The sequence below is a fragment of the Salvelinus sp. IW2-2015 genome, unplaced genomic scaffold, assembly GCF_002910315.2.
Source record: "Salvelinus sp. IW2-2015 unplaced genomic scaffold, ASM291031v2 Un_scaffold1793, whole genome shotgun sequence".
Lineage (NCBI taxonomy): Eukaryota > Metazoa > Chordata > Actinopteri > Salmoniformes > Salmonidae > Salvelinus > Salvelinus sp. IW2-2015.
This window is the reverse complement of record NW_019943166.1, coordinates 148921-167293: the sequence shown is the minus strand read 5'-3', so window position 1 is coordinate 167293 and position 18373 is coordinate 148921. Positions and strand designations below refer to the sequence as shown.

General features: G+C 40.9%; 2 protein-coding genes across 4 annotated transcripts in view; one reads left to right on the top strand and one right to left on the bottom strand.

Annotated features, from left to right (window-relative positions):
• Positions 1-661: 661 nt before the first annotated feature.
• Positions 662-4999, bottom strand: LOC112071987 (volume-regulated anion channel subunit LRRC8B-like). Its single transcript, XM_024139395.1, has 4 exons — positions 4861-4999; positions 2743-4689; positions 2345-2434; positions 662-1909 (listed from the first exon to the last, which is right to left on the bottom strand). The coding sequence occupies exons 1-4, from the start codon at positions 4996-4998 to the stop codon at positions 1619-1621; spliced, it is 2466 nt and encodes an 821-aa protein (XP_023995163.1). The 5' UTR covers position 4999; the 3' UTR covers positions 662-1618.
• A 5737-nt stretch (positions 5000-10736) lies between these two features.
• The window catches only part of LOC112071986 (kynurenine--oxoglutarate transaminase 3), a 10169-nt gene continuing 2532 nt past the window's right edge, over positions 10737-18373 (top strand). For 2 of the 3 annotated variants that reach the window (XR_011476027.1, XM_024139392.2), the window contains exons 1-11: positions 10737-10832; positions 14600-14682; positions 14779-14843; positions 15121-15265; positions 15664-15813; positions 16073-16159; positions 16283-16411; positions 17002-17122; positions 17297-17373; positions 17682-17771; positions 18013-18199. Coding sequence is in view for 2 of the 3 variants with exons in the window: in XM_024139392.2 (XP_023995160.1) it covers positions 14602-14682; positions 14779-14843; positions 15121-15265; positions 15664-15813; positions 16073-16159; positions 16283-16411; positions 17002-17122; positions 17297-17373; positions 17682-17771; positions 18013-18199 (1132 nt within the window). In the remaining variant the exon portion in view is untranslated. Of the gene's footprint in view, positions 10833-11241; positions 11317-14599; positions 14683-14778; positions 14844-15120; positions 15266-15663; positions 15814-16072; positions 16160-16282; positions 16412-17001; positions 17123-17296; positions 17374-17681; positions 17772-18012; positions 18200-18373 lie in introns of those variants that run through there. The other variant, XM_024139393.2, reaches the window with a different exon arrangement.

The following is an 18373-nucleotide window of genomic DNA, read 5'->3' as shown; positions in this document are numbered from 1 at the left end:
GTCAATATTGACCTTTTTTTATATGTCATTCCTCAGTTGTCACCATGTGCAGTAGAGGGCTGCAACACTCAAACTGGACAGTTTTATCTCAATCTCTTCATTCAAAGACTCAAATAATGGACACCTTTACTGACAGTTGTGGCTGCTTGCGTGATGTATTGTTGTCTCTACCTTCTTGCCCTTTGTGCTGTTGTCTGTGCCCAATAATGTTCGTACCATGTTGTGTTGCTACCATGCTGTGTTATCATGTTGTGTTGCTACCATGCTGTGTTGTCATGTTGTGTTGCTACCATGCTGTGTTATCATGTTGTGTTGCTACCATGCTGTGTTATCATGTTGTGTTGCTACCATGCTGTGTTGTCATGTTGTGTTGCTACCATGCTGTGTTGTCATGTGTTGCTGCCTTGCTATGTTGTTGTCTTAGGTCTTTCTTTATCTAGTGTTGTGGTGTCTCTCTTGTTGTGATGTGTGTTTTGTCCTATATTTATATATATTTATATTTTTAATCCCAGCCCCCGTCCCCGCAGGCCTTTTGCCTTTTGGAAGACTGTCGTTGTACATAAGAATTTGTTCTTAACTGACTTGCCTAGTTAAAAAAAAAAAGATTATTGTGGATATGGGCTGATAAGACTTGCCCAGTCTTTCAAAAACAGTGTCACGGTTAAGTTCACAAAATCACACTTTTATTTGTATGTGGCACGAGTAACACTAAGTGACCACAGTTATGTGACTAGTCTGACCACACAGGCTAAACCACGGCAATCATCATTATAAAAACAAATGGTCGTGTTATGAAATGCCCAACAGGAGCTCAGTATAAAATGTAAGTATTTTTTTTATCAAACAGAACTCGTCAGTGGTCCACTGTAAACAATGACTGTATATTGTACTTGGCAGTAACAGAGTGGATTGGAACATGGAGTGTTCATTTGGAATAGTCATATTACATTACTATTATAAAAGTATATTTTCCCGTTTACTAGTACTTAACCTAGGCGATTAGTCCTTTGCTCTTATGAGCCTTCAAACGWATAGACAGTTTTCGTACTKATCACTGCATTCTCTACCAGGAAGTTGGTTGGCCCGCTTTGATGTCAAGAAGATTGATACATTGCTATGTTTTCGTTTATAAAGCCCTTTTACAAAAACAATCACTGTACCTAACATCATTACTAACCTTTAGACTTATGAGCTACCACCCCCGGTCTCAGGGATGATTAACTCTGGAAATTCCTTTGGTTTCTACTGAGTTAGTTAAATCAGCTTTCAGTTTTCTTGCACCTTATTTGTTGAACAATCTTCAAAATGTTCTGAAATGTGATGTTTTGGTGCTTCTAAGGTAATTCAGAAATCTGATTGAGGACCTTACTACTYATGYATGTGTTTGTTTTTTGACAGTTTTTCTTTCTGATTGCACTTTGTATTTTAATATGTGTATTTTCTGTAATTTTTGTAATTCAGGGCTCATCTGTAAAAGAGACCTTAGTCTCAGTATGACTCCCAGATAAAATAAATGTTAAATAAGTATCCCCTGTGGCTAGGCCAGGTAAACCACGTAGGCCTACTAATACCCCAGGTTTAAAGCCACTGAGTTGGATGTTCATTTGGGGTAGCCCCKTCACATGGAGTATATCACGCTGCAGGCCGTATCTCCATGCCCTGCTGTATTACAGATAATGGGGTTACAGATGAGAGCATTCCCCACTCCTTCAGCCTCCATTTTCCCAAGGTACTCCTTATCAGGCCTCTGGAAGCCCTCCTTGGCAGTGGGGGACAGAGAGTTGAGCAGCCCCTCCTCTACCAGCAGTCCACTAGGCATCAGGCTGTGGCACTCCTCCAGCTCGGCAGGAAGGCTCTCCAGCTGGTTCCCCCTCAGGTCCAACACCACCAGGTTGGTCAGCTCACTCACCTGCACGGTTGAGGTCAATTCCATTTCACTTCAGAAGCCTTTCCCAGAATTGTTTGTGTTATTAAGTCAACTCCTTTTCACTGGAATGAGTGACAAGGTMTTGACATGATAGCACAAACAGACTTGCACTAAGGCTATTCAATTCAGGAACAATACAATACGATACGATGTCCTTTATTGTCCATGTACATGGAAATTCATTTTGTGAAATCAGCATACAAATACACAACAAACAAAACACTTATCACACATGCAATACGGAAAACTATGGAATGATACTAATTAATGCATACATAATTATTCACAGTCCCTGCCYCCTACTGTCCAACCATGTATTGGGCCTACATCTGTCCTACAGAAAACCATTGAGGAAAATTTGAATTTCAGTTGACTTCCTGAATTGAAATAGAATTGACCCCAACTCTGCTCACTTACCTGGTGGGGGACCACTGACAGGTTGTTGTGACCTAGCAGTAGGGACTGGAGGGTCTTACACTGGAACATGCCTTCTGGGAGATGGTCAATCTGAGGTATAAGAGATAAAACAAATAGATTCTGATTATAAAGTTGCAATTCAGCCTGTCGTTCTGATGTCTCTCTCTCTCAAAAAAAAGGTACCTATATATTACCATTCTCTCAATACAATGATTTAACACTCAGTTTTTACACTTGCTTTATAAATCTTTTAGGATTGTGGGTTAAGTTAACACAATCAAARAGCCTACACAACTACAATGATGTCCACGTGTCTGTATAAAAAGAAAGTTCCRAAAAACTTGATTAATGAATGAACACATTAAATGTGTAATCATAATCATATATAATATACATACATTATTGTTAGACACATTGAGGAGCTGCAGTCTCTTCAGTTCCTGTATTTCAATGGGAATGGCAGACAGCTTGTTGTGACTGAGGTCTAGCAGATAGAGTCTGCTGCACAGGAACAGCTGTGCTGGCATGCAGCTGATGAGGTTATGAGCCAGGTGAAGCTGCTCCAGGTTGCCCAGCACTCCAACGTGGACTGGGATGTAAATGATACTGTTGTACTTCAGCTTCAGGATAGAGAGCTTGGGAAGGTGCTGGAAACTGATGATCTCCTCAATGGTTTTGAGGTTGTTCCCTTTGAGGTCTATTTCTTGCAGGTTCTTCAGGCTGAAGATATGACTCGGTATCCGCTGGAGATCACAGTTCAGTAGCTCCAAGCAGGTGAGCTGTGACATCATTTTCAGACTCTGCAGGACAGAGAGTTGGGTGCCTTCGTTGTCGACGGACAGCTTCTGTATCGAGGGTATTGAGTTGGTAATCACTTTCGGCATCGCGGTGATGGTGCACTTGATGAATAACACCTTCAGATTCTTGAGCTTGGGTAGGCTGTTGACGAACGTCGTGTTGTCCTGATTGAACATATTTCCATACAGATAGAGCTCAGTCAGGTTACGCAAACTGAAAACCCACCAGGGAGCCTGTTCCACCTCTGTGAACTTCATCCTCAGGATCCTCAGGTTCTCAGAGAGAAACCCCAGAGCCATGAGGTCTACGGTGGCAGGAGAATGATCCAGCCAGATCTCTCGCATGTTTCCAAGCTGCGTAAGCTTCTGTGTGAGCCTAGGATCCGGTATCAGCTGCAGCTTGAGCACCTCCAGCTCCCTGATATCGAACACGGCCTCTGGGATGCCGCTGAGGAGCATGAGATGGAGCTCTATCTGGTCCTGAGCGTTACGCATCACCTTCTGGGTCAGCTTCTCCAAAGGCCACATGTAGTTCAGGTTGAGCTGCCTCAGTTTCTTCTCACTGACCTCTGAGAGGAAGACWGCAAAGCGTTTAGAGAACAGAGGGTTATACTGGTCCAAGAGGTGGAGGATGAAGGCAAAGTCATTCTTGACATCGGGGATGTCGCTYAAGCTGCTCTCCTCCCTCACTGAGTCAAAGGAGTACTCCCTGAGAGAGTTTCTCAGCATCCACCAGAAGCTGTAGAAGCAAGTCAAGCTGTAAATGACCATCAGTACTGTGTAAACCAAGGAGAGGAGCCAGAAAATGGTGGCCAGTGAGTGAACACAGTGAAAGGGCTGAAACGGCATCAGCGCTTGGGAATCTACCACACAGTCAACGTCAAACAGAATATGTGAGGCTGCGTAAGGGATATAGGCCAAGGTGAACAGCAGAAACACAATCTTGGTGACTATCTGCCTCATATACAAGTGATAAATTATGTCTTTGTCCTCCACGTGTACTTTCAATTTCTTCACCTTCTCAAAGATAGCTTTGGCCTGCTCACCTTCCTTTTTGTCTAAAACACTAAGGAACTCTGTCCCCATCGGCCTTCTGCTGCTATAGTCTGATGTTGAAGAGGCCTGTGGAGCAGGACAACACATGCTCATTGAGGGCTGGGCCCCACCCTGCTCTGCCACTGTCTCTGACAAGGCCCGTGTGGTCCAGGGAGAATCACAGCATTTGTGTAGAATGGAGACAAAGTGCATGAGTCTGGAGCTGGTGCTAGGGTACTTGAACCACAAGTTGCTTATAATCACAAGAGCCAGAGTCTCTAGCATCACGACGTAGGGGAAGAACTTGGCGAACCAGTGGAGTTGTTTTTCGTAGCACACGGCGTCAACGTAAGCATACTGCTGAAGATCTAGCTTGTAAAGGCCCTTGGGGAGGAGAGGGAAGCTGGCTTCAGTTGTGGCATTCCTTAATGTGGTGCCTCTATGGTTAAAAACCACACAGAAGTCTTCTGATGTCATCTGACAGGGGACGCAGACGATCTTGCGGAGGGTGACCTGCAGGCAAGGGAATTTAAACATAAGGAAGCATCAGAAACGTCATAATAACCTGGAACTAAAGCCTTATACACTGGGAGACAGATGGAATTACATTGAAAATAACAAGAGCTTGGTGAAAAAAAATCGCAATAAAARACAAATGAAACATTTTCTGTTAAAATTCCTTGCCTGCAGGGTTCCTCCGAGGGTTCCGATTGAGAACATCATGATGGAGAGGTAGTGACTGAAGACGTCCCACCAGGGCTGGAGAACACGGTACAGYGACTGGCCCTGGGCAAAGTCCTTCAGCTCACCTTCTGAGAGCATCTCATCTGCCTACATGGAAAGACTTATACATAAAGGAAGGAATAATAACAGTGTATTAAAAGCAACAAAAAAAATGTTTGAAGTGAGAAATTAGGCTGGTTTAAAGCCCCCCAAAAAATAAGGAAACATGAACACCACAAGGCCTAACTTCCCCTATGCTCTACCAGGGTTTTGTGCAAATACAACTAATATGAGTCAATTGGTTACAACAATGAGTTTGAAAACCAGTTTTGAGTTTAAACTCTGAAGCAYGTGTAGGGCAGGGGAGGCTGCCTGTAAAGTTAGACTACTTGTTTGATTTTCATGAAAAAGTGAGAGCCGATGTACTGTACTTTTGTGTCTTTACTAATCAATAATTGTATTATTAGCATTTTACCAGTAATACCAGTTGTATTATCAAAATATGTTTAGAAGCTAGCTACAGTAACTGTCTTAATATGGCCCTCATCTAACGTTACATGACAGCTAGCTAACGTTAGCTAGTTAGCTTAAGTGTAGCTAGCTAGCTAATGATGTTACCTAAACAATACCTTTGACTAGCTAAATAGTAACCAAKAAAACATTGATAAAAACCGTAGCTACTTCTATTGGTATTTTCTTTGAAGAACAATACGAAACTTCGTGTGAATCACTGTTAGTTAGCTAATAACATCACAGARAGAACAATGAGAACATATTTGATAATATCTAACAAGCGGGAAGAGAGTAAGGAGAAAAAAATATGAACTGCCGATGAGTATTATTGACTAAGTGACAGCAAACTGCCCGCTGCAAATTGAGGAGATACAGACACACTCSGCACACTGCTCATAATCTGCAGMTTTTTTMMGGTCTATAAARTTGTAGGGAGTATTTTGACAATATCTATTTAGGAATATTAAAACACTTCCGTTTTTTRCCCTTSCCCCGATCACGAGTATCATCAGATCCGACTATAAACGGTCATTTACGAATAAGAGTATGGTCAGGTTGGCATACCCCTAGTCTTTTTCAAAGGCCAGCCACCTCGACCTAGATGACAGCCTGGACACAGGGGTAGACATAATATAGTACATCCGACACACTCTGATGTTATGTTTCGTATGGTATGTATTCATTTGTGGAAGTTAATCATCCATTGCGTATGATATGTTACGAATTGCAATTCGTACAATGTTACGAATTTGCAAAACATATGATATTGTTACGAATTCCAATTTGTTGTGGCTAACACTAGCTAGGTGGCTAACATTTGCTAGGCTGSGGGTCAGGGGTAGGGTTAAATTTAGGGTTAGGAGTTAGGTTAAAGACTTATTAAAAGCCAATTTATGCTTGATCTGTCAATGTGGWCGAAGGCTCCATATGGAGGGTGTGACACAATTGCGGAGCCTCCGGAGGGATGCAGAGGCCAWATTTAGCTCTGTACCGCATCGCAGTGCGCCTCCCAAATGTTATAACAATGCAGAGAACTCCGTGTAGCTCCTGTTGACATAACTGATGGACGGTAGATGGGGGCGGGAGGTCCGGTATAAACACAAACTCACTTCCTTGACAACGTCCTTCACAACATCTCTGCTCAACAGCTCTGTACTGCTCCGCGAAGCCCAATAGGTATGAATGCCTTGACTTCTGCAGATGCCGTATCACTGACGTCAGATTGACCATGCAGCATATTTTAGCTAACATCCCAAGTCTCATCAGTAGGAAAGATTTGTTTATCTTTTGGCCCATTCAACAACAGAGCGATACGAACCTTGTTTCAGCAGGATGTTGTAACTATACCTTATATCATGCCTTGTTGGAATGGATTTATTGATAATATCTTTTGGGGAAAAGTTTGGATGTTGCCACACACATACCTACTGGTTAACAAAATTAAGGAGGTTTCCTTTAAAAGTATTCATAAATATTACCCTGCCAACGACTATATGAAGAAGTTTAAGGAAAACATAAATTCAAATTGCTCCTTTTGTAATGACCACCCAGAAACAGTGTTGCATCTTTTTTTGGCATTGTATTCATGTAAGAAAACTGTGGCAAGACATCAGTAGATTTATAATTGAACACATTTATGAAGATTTTACACTATTGTGGAGAGATGTACTGCTTGGATTCTTTACATACGATAAAAATAAGCTGAAACATTTTATGTAATTAATTTCATTATTCTTTTGGCCAAATTTCATATTCACAAATGTAAATTTACTAACAAAAGAACAAATGTTCTTACCCTACAAAAAGAAATTGAACTGTATTTTAAGACTATTAAATACTCTACTAACAAAAAAGCTGTTAGAATTGTAAGTGTATGTATGTCCCTTAAGGTCTTTGTGTAATGTGATATTTGTACCCCCTAGCTCGATTGTCCATTATATATAATCTATCTATAAATCAAGCTCCGTACCGCATCGCCATGCGCCCCTCAAATTGTTTAACAATGGGGCTCCATATAACTCCGCATTGACATGAATGGTTTAAAGTAGGTGGGGGCGGTATGTTCTGTATTTACAAACTCAATTTCTTGACAATTTCCTTCACAATAGCTCTGCTCTGCTAAGAGCAAGAAGCATGAACGNGATCGGCTGAGGCTGCATGCAGTAAATGCTGTACAGCCACTTCAGATTACGGATGACCATATGCAGAGACTTTAAATATTGGCAATAATGCATATTAGTGTGTGCAATGTCTGACCTTTGCAGGATTAATGGTCAAAACCGATGTCTGCATTGGCCCTGCAGCATTTACAGTGATACTTTTTGCGCTTTGCGGAGCAACACAGYCCTGTTGAGCAGAGTTGTTATGAAGGTAGTTGTCAAGGAAGTGAGTTTGTGTTTATACAGGACCTCCAGCCACCCATCTACTGTCAACCAATCATGTCAATGCGGAGCTATACGGTGCCCTCCGCATTYTTATAACATTTGGGATGATCAGTCGGTGGAGCTTKATTTGGCCTCTGGATGCCTATGGAGGCACCGAAATTGCATCACACCCTCTGACCACATTTTCTGATCAATTATACATTGGCTTTTGGGCCTATTTGTTAGGTCTGGGAGTTTGATTTGTTATTATTAGCTTYTAACTAACACATATGTTAATACAGTCTTTTGTATTGCTATTATTAGCCTATGCATTGCTACATGTGTATTTATTGAGTGTTGCCATTGACTGTTATTTAAGCAGTGTTTATCACTGATGAAAGGATTTATATAGCATTACATGCACATAGATCCTATTCAATTCAATCATGCAGTTGAAGTCGGAAGTTTACATACACTTAGGTTGGAGTCATTAAAACTAATTTTTCAACCACTCCATACATTTCTTGTTAACAAACTATAGTTTTGGTAAGTCGGTTAGGACATCTACTTTGTGCATGACACAAGTCATTTRTCCAACAATTMTTTACAGACAGATTATTTCACTTATAATTCCCTGTATTACAATTCCAGTGGGTCAGAAGTTTACATACACTAAYTTGACTGTGCCTTTAAACAGCTTGGAAAATTCCAGAAAATTATGTCATGGCTTTAGAAGCTTCTGATAGGCTAATTGACATATTTTGAGTCAATTGGAGGTGTACCTGTGGATGTATTTCAAGGCCTACCTTCAAACTCAGTGCTTCTGCTTGACATCATGGGGAAATAAAAAGAAATCAGGCAAGACCTCAGAAAAAAAATTGTAGACCTCCACAAGTCTGGTTCATCCTTGGGAACAATTTCCAAATGCATGAAGGTACCACATTCATCTGTACAAACAATAGTACGCAAGTATAAACACCATGGGACCACGCAGCCGTCATAACACTCAGGAAGGAGAGGCGTTCTGTCTCCTAGAGATGAACGTGCTTTGGTGCGAAAAGTGCAAATCAATCCCAGAACAACAGCAAAGGACCRTGTGAAGATGCTGGAGGAAACAGGTACAAAAGTATCTATATCCACAGTAAAACAAGTCCTATATCGACATAACCTGAAAGGCCGCTCAGCAAGGAAGCCACTGCTCCAAAACGGCCACAAAAAAGCCAGACTACGGTTTGCAACTGCACATGGGGACAAAGATCGTACTTTTTGGAGAAATGTTGCCTGGTCTGATGAAACAAAAATAGAACTGTTTGGCCATTATCCGCCCATTGTTATGTTTGGAGGAAAAAGGTGGAGGCTTGCAAGCCGAAGAACACCATCCCAAATGTGAAGCACGCGGGTGGCAGCATCATGTTGTGGGTGTGCTTTGCTGCAGGAGGGACTGGTGCACTTCACACAAATAGATGGCATCATGAGGCAGGAAAATGATGTGGATATATTTACGTCAACATCTCAAACATCATCATTAGTTAAAGCTTGTTCGCAAATGGGTCTTCACAAATGGACACTACCCCCAAGCATTACTCCAAAGTTGTGGAAATGGCTTAAGGACAATCAAAGTCAGGTATTGGAGTGGCCATCTCAAAGCCCTGACCTCATCCCATAGAATTTTGGGCAGAACTGAAAGCGGTGCGAGCAAGGAGGCCTACAACCTGACTCAGCACACCAGCTCTTCAGTGAGAACTGGGTCAAATTCAACCCAACTTATTGTGGTAAGTTTGTGGAAGGCTACCCGAAACGTATTTGACCCAAGTTAAACAATTTAAAGGCAATGCTACCAAATACTAATTGAGTGTATGTAATCTTCTAACCCACTGGGAATGTGATGAAAGAAATAAAAGCTGAAATAAATCATTCTCTCTYTTATTATTCTGACATTTCACATTCWTAAAATAAAGTGGTGATCCTAACTGACCTAAGAAAATTAATTTTTACTTGGATTAAATGTCAGGAATTGTGAAAAACTAAGTTTAAATGTATTTGGCTAAGGTGTATGTAAACTTCCGACTTCAACTGTATGTGTAATTCTATGGTTACATCACTAGCTCTAGTATATGRCAGTAACCATGCCTTTAAATAGATAACACAGATTTTTGAGGAATATCATTTATAGGTGCCTAATGAATTAGAACAGGGGTTCCCAAAATGGTTTGCATCGTAGACCCTTTTTWAAAATTATTATTATAGCAAATTCATCAGGGATCCCTCATAATATCAGAACACAACTCCTTCAGAGTGTGAAAACAATACTCAACAAACATTTTTACTAGGACTTCTGCAGTGCATGGCCAGACTAATCAGACCTTGGGCCCTGGAAAATAACATTTTATAGGCTCCACTCTTGGCATATCAGAGAGAAAAAATGTACAGGTTTAAAGCTAATTTCGTGCAAATTTACACATTTTGCCATGGGGCAGAGAGAAGATATTGAAGTTTTAAAGCAAAATRCTTGCAATTCTACACATTTTGCAAAGGGGCAGTGTGCCATTTGCAATTTTAAAGCTTAAATTACAGTGCATTTATGTTCAAAATAACATTTGGGGGGGATTGAGTTGAAAAAATGTATCATTGATGGATTACTGTGGATACCAATATCCCTGTGAGCCACCCAGGCCCATGTTGTGCATCTAAAAGTTAAGAACATACATTGTGGATGAACAATAATACATTGTATTGTATTGAACACTAAACTTTTTCCACGGAATTATTGTCCAAAATTCGTTTAGGCTGTTGTTGCTAGCAATATAAAAAAAAGAATAGTAAAACATTTTTTATCGTCAGAAAGACCCCACTTTGGGAACCCCTATACAGTACAAGTTACATTTCTTTAGTCCTATCCCTTTATATCTAACCGAGTGGCAGGTCTGTATTGGTCTGAAACACAATTTGCTGCATGTACCTTTAATGTGGCTGGAGCTGAAGAGAAGTAGACACGCTCATTTTCCCTTGGAATCCACCTTTTCCTCTAATTAAATATCGTTGGTCTATTCTTCAATTGTAAGTATGCTTGCAATGTCCTAAAGTCAGTTTCAAGTACATGTGTMATTCTATTTTGCTTTGCTCGCTTTTGTTCAGAAATAATTTCAATGACGTGCAGTGAAGTTTCATGACAAAATTCATGAAATATTACTGCTATTTGCTAACTGCTAACGTTACTGCTATTTGCTGCGTATATTTTAATACCTTTSGCTTCCTAATACATATGGGTTTCTTATTAATGTTGTACGTTTCGTAATTTAATACTTTGCGATTTAAAACTATTACGTTTTATAATTTTAAAAACGTTTGAAATGTTAAACATGTCTATCAGACTCTCTGAATCACGAAAGTGTCAATCATTAATCGTGTTTAGTTTATAACTACGACCTATTCACTGATTCGATTGGTCAGAGTTGGGGGTGGGGATATTTTGACGTGTAGAATCTAACGACGCAAAACACGAGCTGGTTTTGCTAAACGCGTCTCCTCTCTCTATTTGCAAGTAAGTGAACTAGACATTTCAGGTGCATATTTTATGATCCGTGCTATCCGGAATACTTGGAACGTCCCTATCCCATTGAAGTTGACATTTTAAATGGGAAGGGGTTAAAGGTTAGGGTATGCACCTTCCAAGAATCCCGGATAGGGTTTAGGGTAGGGACGTTTAGTTCAGATCTACTCAGGGGTTTCTAAAGCAAGCCATCTTCAGTTATCTTCCCATTCCAGCTCAGGCTTCATCCTAGGTGCTTTTAGTAACGCTAGTCTATAACTGAAGCTGGTTAGCTTTAGAAAACCCTGAGTAGATCTGAACCAGTACCTGGGCTTGAGGAGAAGAGATCTCCTCTGACGCCCAGAATCCTTCCATTCAAAGTCCCATTGTATTGGGTTTGGAGCTCTGCAACCAGAGCCCGACMGGCCCCGACYTTATACATTGCTTTAGGTCCGGGTYAGGCCTTTTTTAAACATGATCAATAACTAGGGTACCGGCATGGTTTGGGTATCACTAAATTGATCACTAATATTTTGAAGCTGAGCCGTTTCCATGTGCTCTACTGCACTGCACAGTACAGTCATATGACTAAGATCATAACATGGTGTCAGAAGTGCTTTAACCTTGCCAAATATAAATCAGGAGAGATTATTTTACAGAAAATAATAGCCTAATGTTCCTTGAGTTCTGTCGTAGTTTAGAGGGACGAACAGTAGCTAACTACAGTCTGCCTCTTCATTGAGCAGAGTAGTCCAAGCAGAGCCGTTGCTATGGATACTCATAAACTCGGAGCTGCCATGAGCAGAGCACATGCAGTGCCAGCTGCACACAATATTGTGACAGACAGAGAGGAGCTGCTAATCAGAGTAAAAAAAAAATGTAAAAAAAATGTATTGCAACAATGATAACAATATTACACATCAATACAGGGACATTCCTGTGAATACAATGAAAAACAAATGGAATAATAGAACAGGAAGCGATGCCCCCCCCCCAAAAAAATAATAATAATTCAGGACATCATTAATATGTGATAAGGCAATGAGACATTAACAGACATTCAGTGACTTGACTTCTAATATATATATATTTTTTTTCTCACAAGTTTCACAAGTTTTGGGGGATTTATGAAATTGTAACAGTTCAATGAAAAAAAACTACAAAATAAGGATTTTTTTTCACCCCATTTACATTTGTGAATATAATATTTAGCCAAGAGAATAATAATGTTAATAAAATAGTTATGATCGGAATTACAAGGATAGGCATAATGCCATTTAACATCATCAAAGGTTAACATAGGTAATTCTGGAGATTTTATACACAACCGTTCATGAATTTCAATCCATAGTTTACTAGAATGGCAGGATGAAGAAAATAAATGCTCTATAGATTCTGAATCAGAGGAACAAAAAACTCAAGGCATTTTTGTCAAAATTGAGTCTTTTGTGCAAGAAATCATTAACAGGGTAGAAGGAAGAAAATATTTAAAAATGAGTTTCTTTAACGTTTGGGATAACTGGACAATTAAGGTTAAAGGTAGTTGCTTTTGACCATAGCATGGGTTGGTCACTTCCATAGCAATATATTGAATTATAATCACCAAAAATGACTTCATTAACTGCCAATCGTATCCACTTATTGTTGCATTTTTTTATCCAAAAGATTCAAGTCATTAATTTGTTAACTTGGAAAACAGGGAACAACCTCATAATATAACAAAGTGTTCATAATAAGTCCAAGGAAGTGGAATTGCTTTGCAAACCTTCATATATTCTCTCTGAGTAATATTCACCTGAAATTTACCAATGAACTCATCAAACGGCAAAAACTCCCCAGTGTTGTCTACCAAATCACATACAAAATGAATACCCTTGTCAAACCAAAGGCCTTTGAAAATCGATTTCCTATTCATTTTAATAATTCAATTATTCCAAATCAATGTTTTGTGGGGGGGGGGGGATTGTGCTTGAATATCATTTTCCAGAAGAAAACATTTGCTTGTGAAACTTAGACAATTTCACAGGTAATTTTGGAGGGTGAAAATCACATTTTATTAGGAATTCAAACATCTTCCATTAACTCACTGTAATCTAAAATATCTAAAACCAATCGTATATGGTTATGGAAACTCTGTCCTTTAATGAAGGCTGATTGAGTTTCACTGGAGGGTCAAAGGCATCATCAAGGCCTTTTTTCAGCCTATTGGCATGGGCTAGTAACTTAGTCAGTTGTCAACAACGTTGTCCAGGTAAAGAGAGTCCTTCTTTGGTTTGGGTATAAGCACTATTAGTCCCTGTCTCAAAAGAAGGAGGTAAGATAGGATTAGCAATACTCTCTTTGTAGACCGAAAGCAATAACTCTCTAATATCAGACCCAAAAATGTCGATAGAATTCAGGAGTCAGGCCATCCGGTCCAGGTGATTTACCTATAGGCATTTGTTTAATGGCTTGGTCCAACTCAGTAATATCTATATCAGAATCACTGAGTTTCTTAAACCTTTAATCTGTAGGCTTAACAGAGTCATTAACTGAATCAAAAAAGGAATCCAAGTCGCCTTTTTTGAAATATGAGATTGATATAGTGAACTGTAGAAAGAGTGTATTTTCTTATTAATCACTTCAAGATCATCAGATATAGTTTCATTATCATAAATTAATGTAATACTATTCCTAGTCTGCCTACTCTTCTCCAAATTAAAGAAATAAGATGGGGTTTTTTTCTTCACCTTTTTCAATTCATTTGGACTTTGAATGGATGAAGGCACCCTGTGTCTTATTGTTATATATGTCGTCTAGTTCACATTGGCATTTAGCAAGCTCTGCTTTTTCATCTTSATTTAAATCAGGTTTATTGCTCAGCCTGTTTAATATCAACAATAATGTCCATCTGCTTGGAGAATCTTTTCCGAGCTAGCATTTTACCAGCAGTGATGGCAAGACATCGAATTCTGAATTTAATCATTTCCTATTTGTTAGTAGAAGAAAGAGCATAATCGAGACAGGTCTCTGCTAATCAGAGTTACCATGTCCGGGAATTGGACTAGTTTGAAAACTATGTTGCGGGTGAAAATGTATRMGTTACAGATTGCAGGMTTTTGGGCTACTTCTAAGTTGCACCACAGCTGCCATGCTGTGCAATCATTCAGTTRTAGTGATTGTCTTGTGTTTATGGCAGAAATATAGTTCACTTTTTTTCTTTTCTTCTCTGCTGTACCTTTTGGGATCATCAGTTTTGTATTGCAGTGTTGATCTGTCAAATGAAAAATGGTATTGATCTGCACTGTTTTTGTAGATATGAACATTACACGTCGAACCCTCAGCTCTGCATGCCGCTTGATTAACATCAACTGTATCAGAAACATCTCCTACTCACAGGTGAGTGTTATGACATGTTTATAACATTGTTATAGCCTAATATGTTGTGTGTAGATGTTCTTGCTTAATCCTGGCATCTCTACTTCTTTGTCTCAGTGTGTTATGACATCATCAAGGCATACAAACTCCAAAAGGATTGAGGGACTGGACAAGAATGTTTGGTAAGTTCGTTGCCGGGTTACCACGACCTGTACTTTGGTCCCACTTACGAAACCAGGGTAGCACCTGATGGGAATGAGTCTCAAACTCTGCCAACCACTTTGCTTTGCGGTGTGCAAGTCAGTGGTTCATTGGATGGTGTATACCATGTGTATCCCGTACATACGAATAATACAACTTGAAAGGAACTTTGGGGGGGGGGTCGTAACGTGTTTAAAAAAACATTCCTTCATTTCATGAATTAAAGGCACAGTAACTAACTGTCTGTGTTGGTGTCAGGGTGGCCTTCACCTCGGTGGCAGCAGACCCCACCATAGTGAACCTGGGCCAGGGCTACCCCGACATTCCTCCCCCAGCCTACATCAAGGAGGGCCTGGCTAACGCTGCTGCAGTAGACAAGCTCAACCAGTACACAAGAGGCTTTGTAAGTCTAATAACAGAGTCTCTTATCTATTGAAATGTGATATGTTAGGCCTACATTTAGTGCACCAACATATGGTCATTGGCACCGGCAGGCATATTGACTGTTTAATGATGTACCATACCAGCCTGCCAACCTGCCAGCGAGTCAGCCTGTCAGCCTGCCAGCCAGCCTGCAATTGTARAGATTCACTTGTGTGTAAGTTCTAGATCATTCTGKGCTAAACTGGTCAACGGTGGTCATYTACTGTATAACAGGGTGGTGGTCACTTTACAGTACAGTACACAGAAAGCTCTGTTACTTAAATAAAACATTGGTATTAGATTGCCTCCAGTCATGTGTAAGTGTACATGATCTTGTATTGCTTCTCTGACACTAGTACTTTGTTTGGTCTCTTACAGGGCCACCCGTCTCTGGTAAAGGCTCTTTCTCAGGTGTATGGGAAAGTGTATGGACACCAGATTGATCCTTTCAAGGAGATACTGGTCACAGTAGGTGGCTATGGATCCTTGTTCAGTACCATGCAGGCACTGGTGGAAGTGGGAGATGAGGTGAGAGGTTATTCTTTGTTTTAACCTACTGACTAATATTTAGCCTGGTACCAGAACTGTTTGTGTTGGTCCTATGGTCGTAACAAACAGATTTGGGACCAGGCTAGGACATGTTACACTTTTTGAACCATTTTCACATTTTGATCATGTTTCATAAAAGTTACACCTGTATCTGTAATCTCTCCTCTCCTCTCCTCTCCTCTCCTCTCCTCTCCTCTCCTCTCCTCTCCTCTCCTCTCCTTCTTCCTCTCCTCTCTAGGTTATAATTATCGAACCCTTCTTTGATTGCTATGTACCCATGGTTCGAATGGCAGGGGCAACACCTGTCTTGATACCATTACGACTTGTAAGTCTACTACTATTCAAAAATATTATAGACAGAGGTTTTGAGTAATTGTGGGAAACATACATATTGCAGAATGACATGCAGTGTTTGACTTCTCTCTTGTCTTCCTCACACACATCTCAGAGATCCAATAAGGAGACCAGTAGTGTTTCCAGTGCTGACTGGGTCCTGGATCCAGAGGAACTAGCCAGTAAATTCACCTCAAAGACCAAGGCCATCATTATTAACACTCCCAACAACCCCATTGGGAAGGTAAGTGTGGCAGCAGGTAGCCTAGTGGTTAGAGTGTAGAGGCGGCAGGTAGCCTAGTGGTTAGAGTGTTGGGCCAGTAACTGAAAGGTTGCTGGATCGAATCCCTGAGCTGACAGGGTAAAAATCTGTCATTCTGTCCCTGAGCAAGGCAGTTAAGCCACTGTTCCCCGGGCCCTGAGCAAGGCAGTTAAGCCACTGTTCCCCGGGCCCTGAGCAAGGCAGTTAAGCCACTGTTCCCCGGGCCCTGAGCAAGGCAGTTAAGCCACTGTTCCCCGGGCGCCGAAGACGTGGATGTRGACTATGGCAGCCCCRCGCACCTCRGAWTCCCCCTTTCCTCTGCGGCAATTCTCATGAAGTAGGCCTAGTACAATTGAGTGATTACTGTCTAGCCATTATGTCCCGAGAAACACTTTCCAATTTGTTCCACCATCTGAACTATGCCCTCTTGGCGAGGTCTCCCTCGTGAAGAAGTTATTCTGGCCTAAATGGTTCACCCTGGTTAAATAAATAAAGACTTAAATACATCACTACCCTGTCCCTATCACAGTGACTTGTGAGTTTCTGTGTTTAATCCATGTCCCATATTCCAGGTATTCACCAAGGGTGAGCTTCAGAATATCTCCGACCTCTGCATCAAACACGATACTCTGTGCATCAGTGATGAGGTGTATGAATGGCTCATCTACAAGGGACACCAACACATCAAAATAGGTACTGTACTTAAATCGTTTTTTAGGCTGTGAACATAATTCCTCACATCATATAAGGAAACAGCTGTGTTTTGTGTTTAGTTCAATGTAGTTTAGTTTCATTCCGTTTAGTTCAGTTTAATAGTTTGTCTACCTTGGGTTACAGTTTCCTCACCCCTCTTTGTTGTTTTGCTAGCCACTCTTCCTGGCATGTGGGACAGAACGATCACCATCAGCAGTGCAGGGAAGACCTTTAGTGTGACGGGCTGGAAGGTAAGGGCTGGGATTGTTTTTACCATGGGAAACCTCTGTCATGACTTTTAGAGAGTAGGGATTCATTTTAGCATGGGAAACCTCTGTCATGACTTTTAGAGAGTAGGGATTCATTTTAGCATGGGAAACCTCTGTTATGACCTTTAGAGTATTACGTGTGTGTGTCCCGTTTGTTTTATTACGTGTGTGTGTGTGTGTGTGTGTGTGTGTGTGTGTGTGTCCGTGTGTCCGTGTGTCCGTGTGTTTGATCATGTGAAGTTGAGTTGAAACGGTTGTGTATATTCTAACCAGTAGTCTTTGTTGTGCAGCTTGGCTGGTCTATAGGGCCAGAACACTTGATAAAGCACCTTCAGACTGTAATGCAGAACACCTTGTACACCTGTCCAACGCCGCTGCAGGTAAGGCCTGCTCATCGTTGTAGCAACATGTATTCCGTCGAAGTGTTAAGAAATCAAATGAGTGGGAATTAAAATACTGTTGTAAAACCCAAACCCTCGTCAAAACAACGCATTTTGCCTTGTTGTTGTGAATGGAAACCCAAAGAACGTGCTATTTCCATATATAATACACTACTGTTGACCAGGGCCCGTAGGGCTTTGAGTAATGTATGTATATCAAGACTATGATCTGTTTCTGCAGGAGGCTGTGGCCCAGGGCCTGCTGAGGGACTGTGAGCTGATGGGTCGGCCGGAGTGTTACTTCTCCTCTCTGGCCGTGGAGCTGCAGGGGAAGAGGGACCGCATGGCTGCTATCCTACAGGACGTTGGCATGTCTCCTATCATACCCGAGGGAGGGTACTTCATGTGCGTGGACGTCACACCCCTTAGTAAGATACACTTTTTATGAAAATAGTACGTTTTTACTTGGTTGTTGTGTAGATGTGATAATAACCGTGTGGTAAAGGTGACATAAGATCTTCCATTTGCTGTAATGTCCTAGGAAATAAAGATAAACTGGGCCAGGCTAACTCTAAGCTGGGTCAGGCTAACTCTAAGCTGGG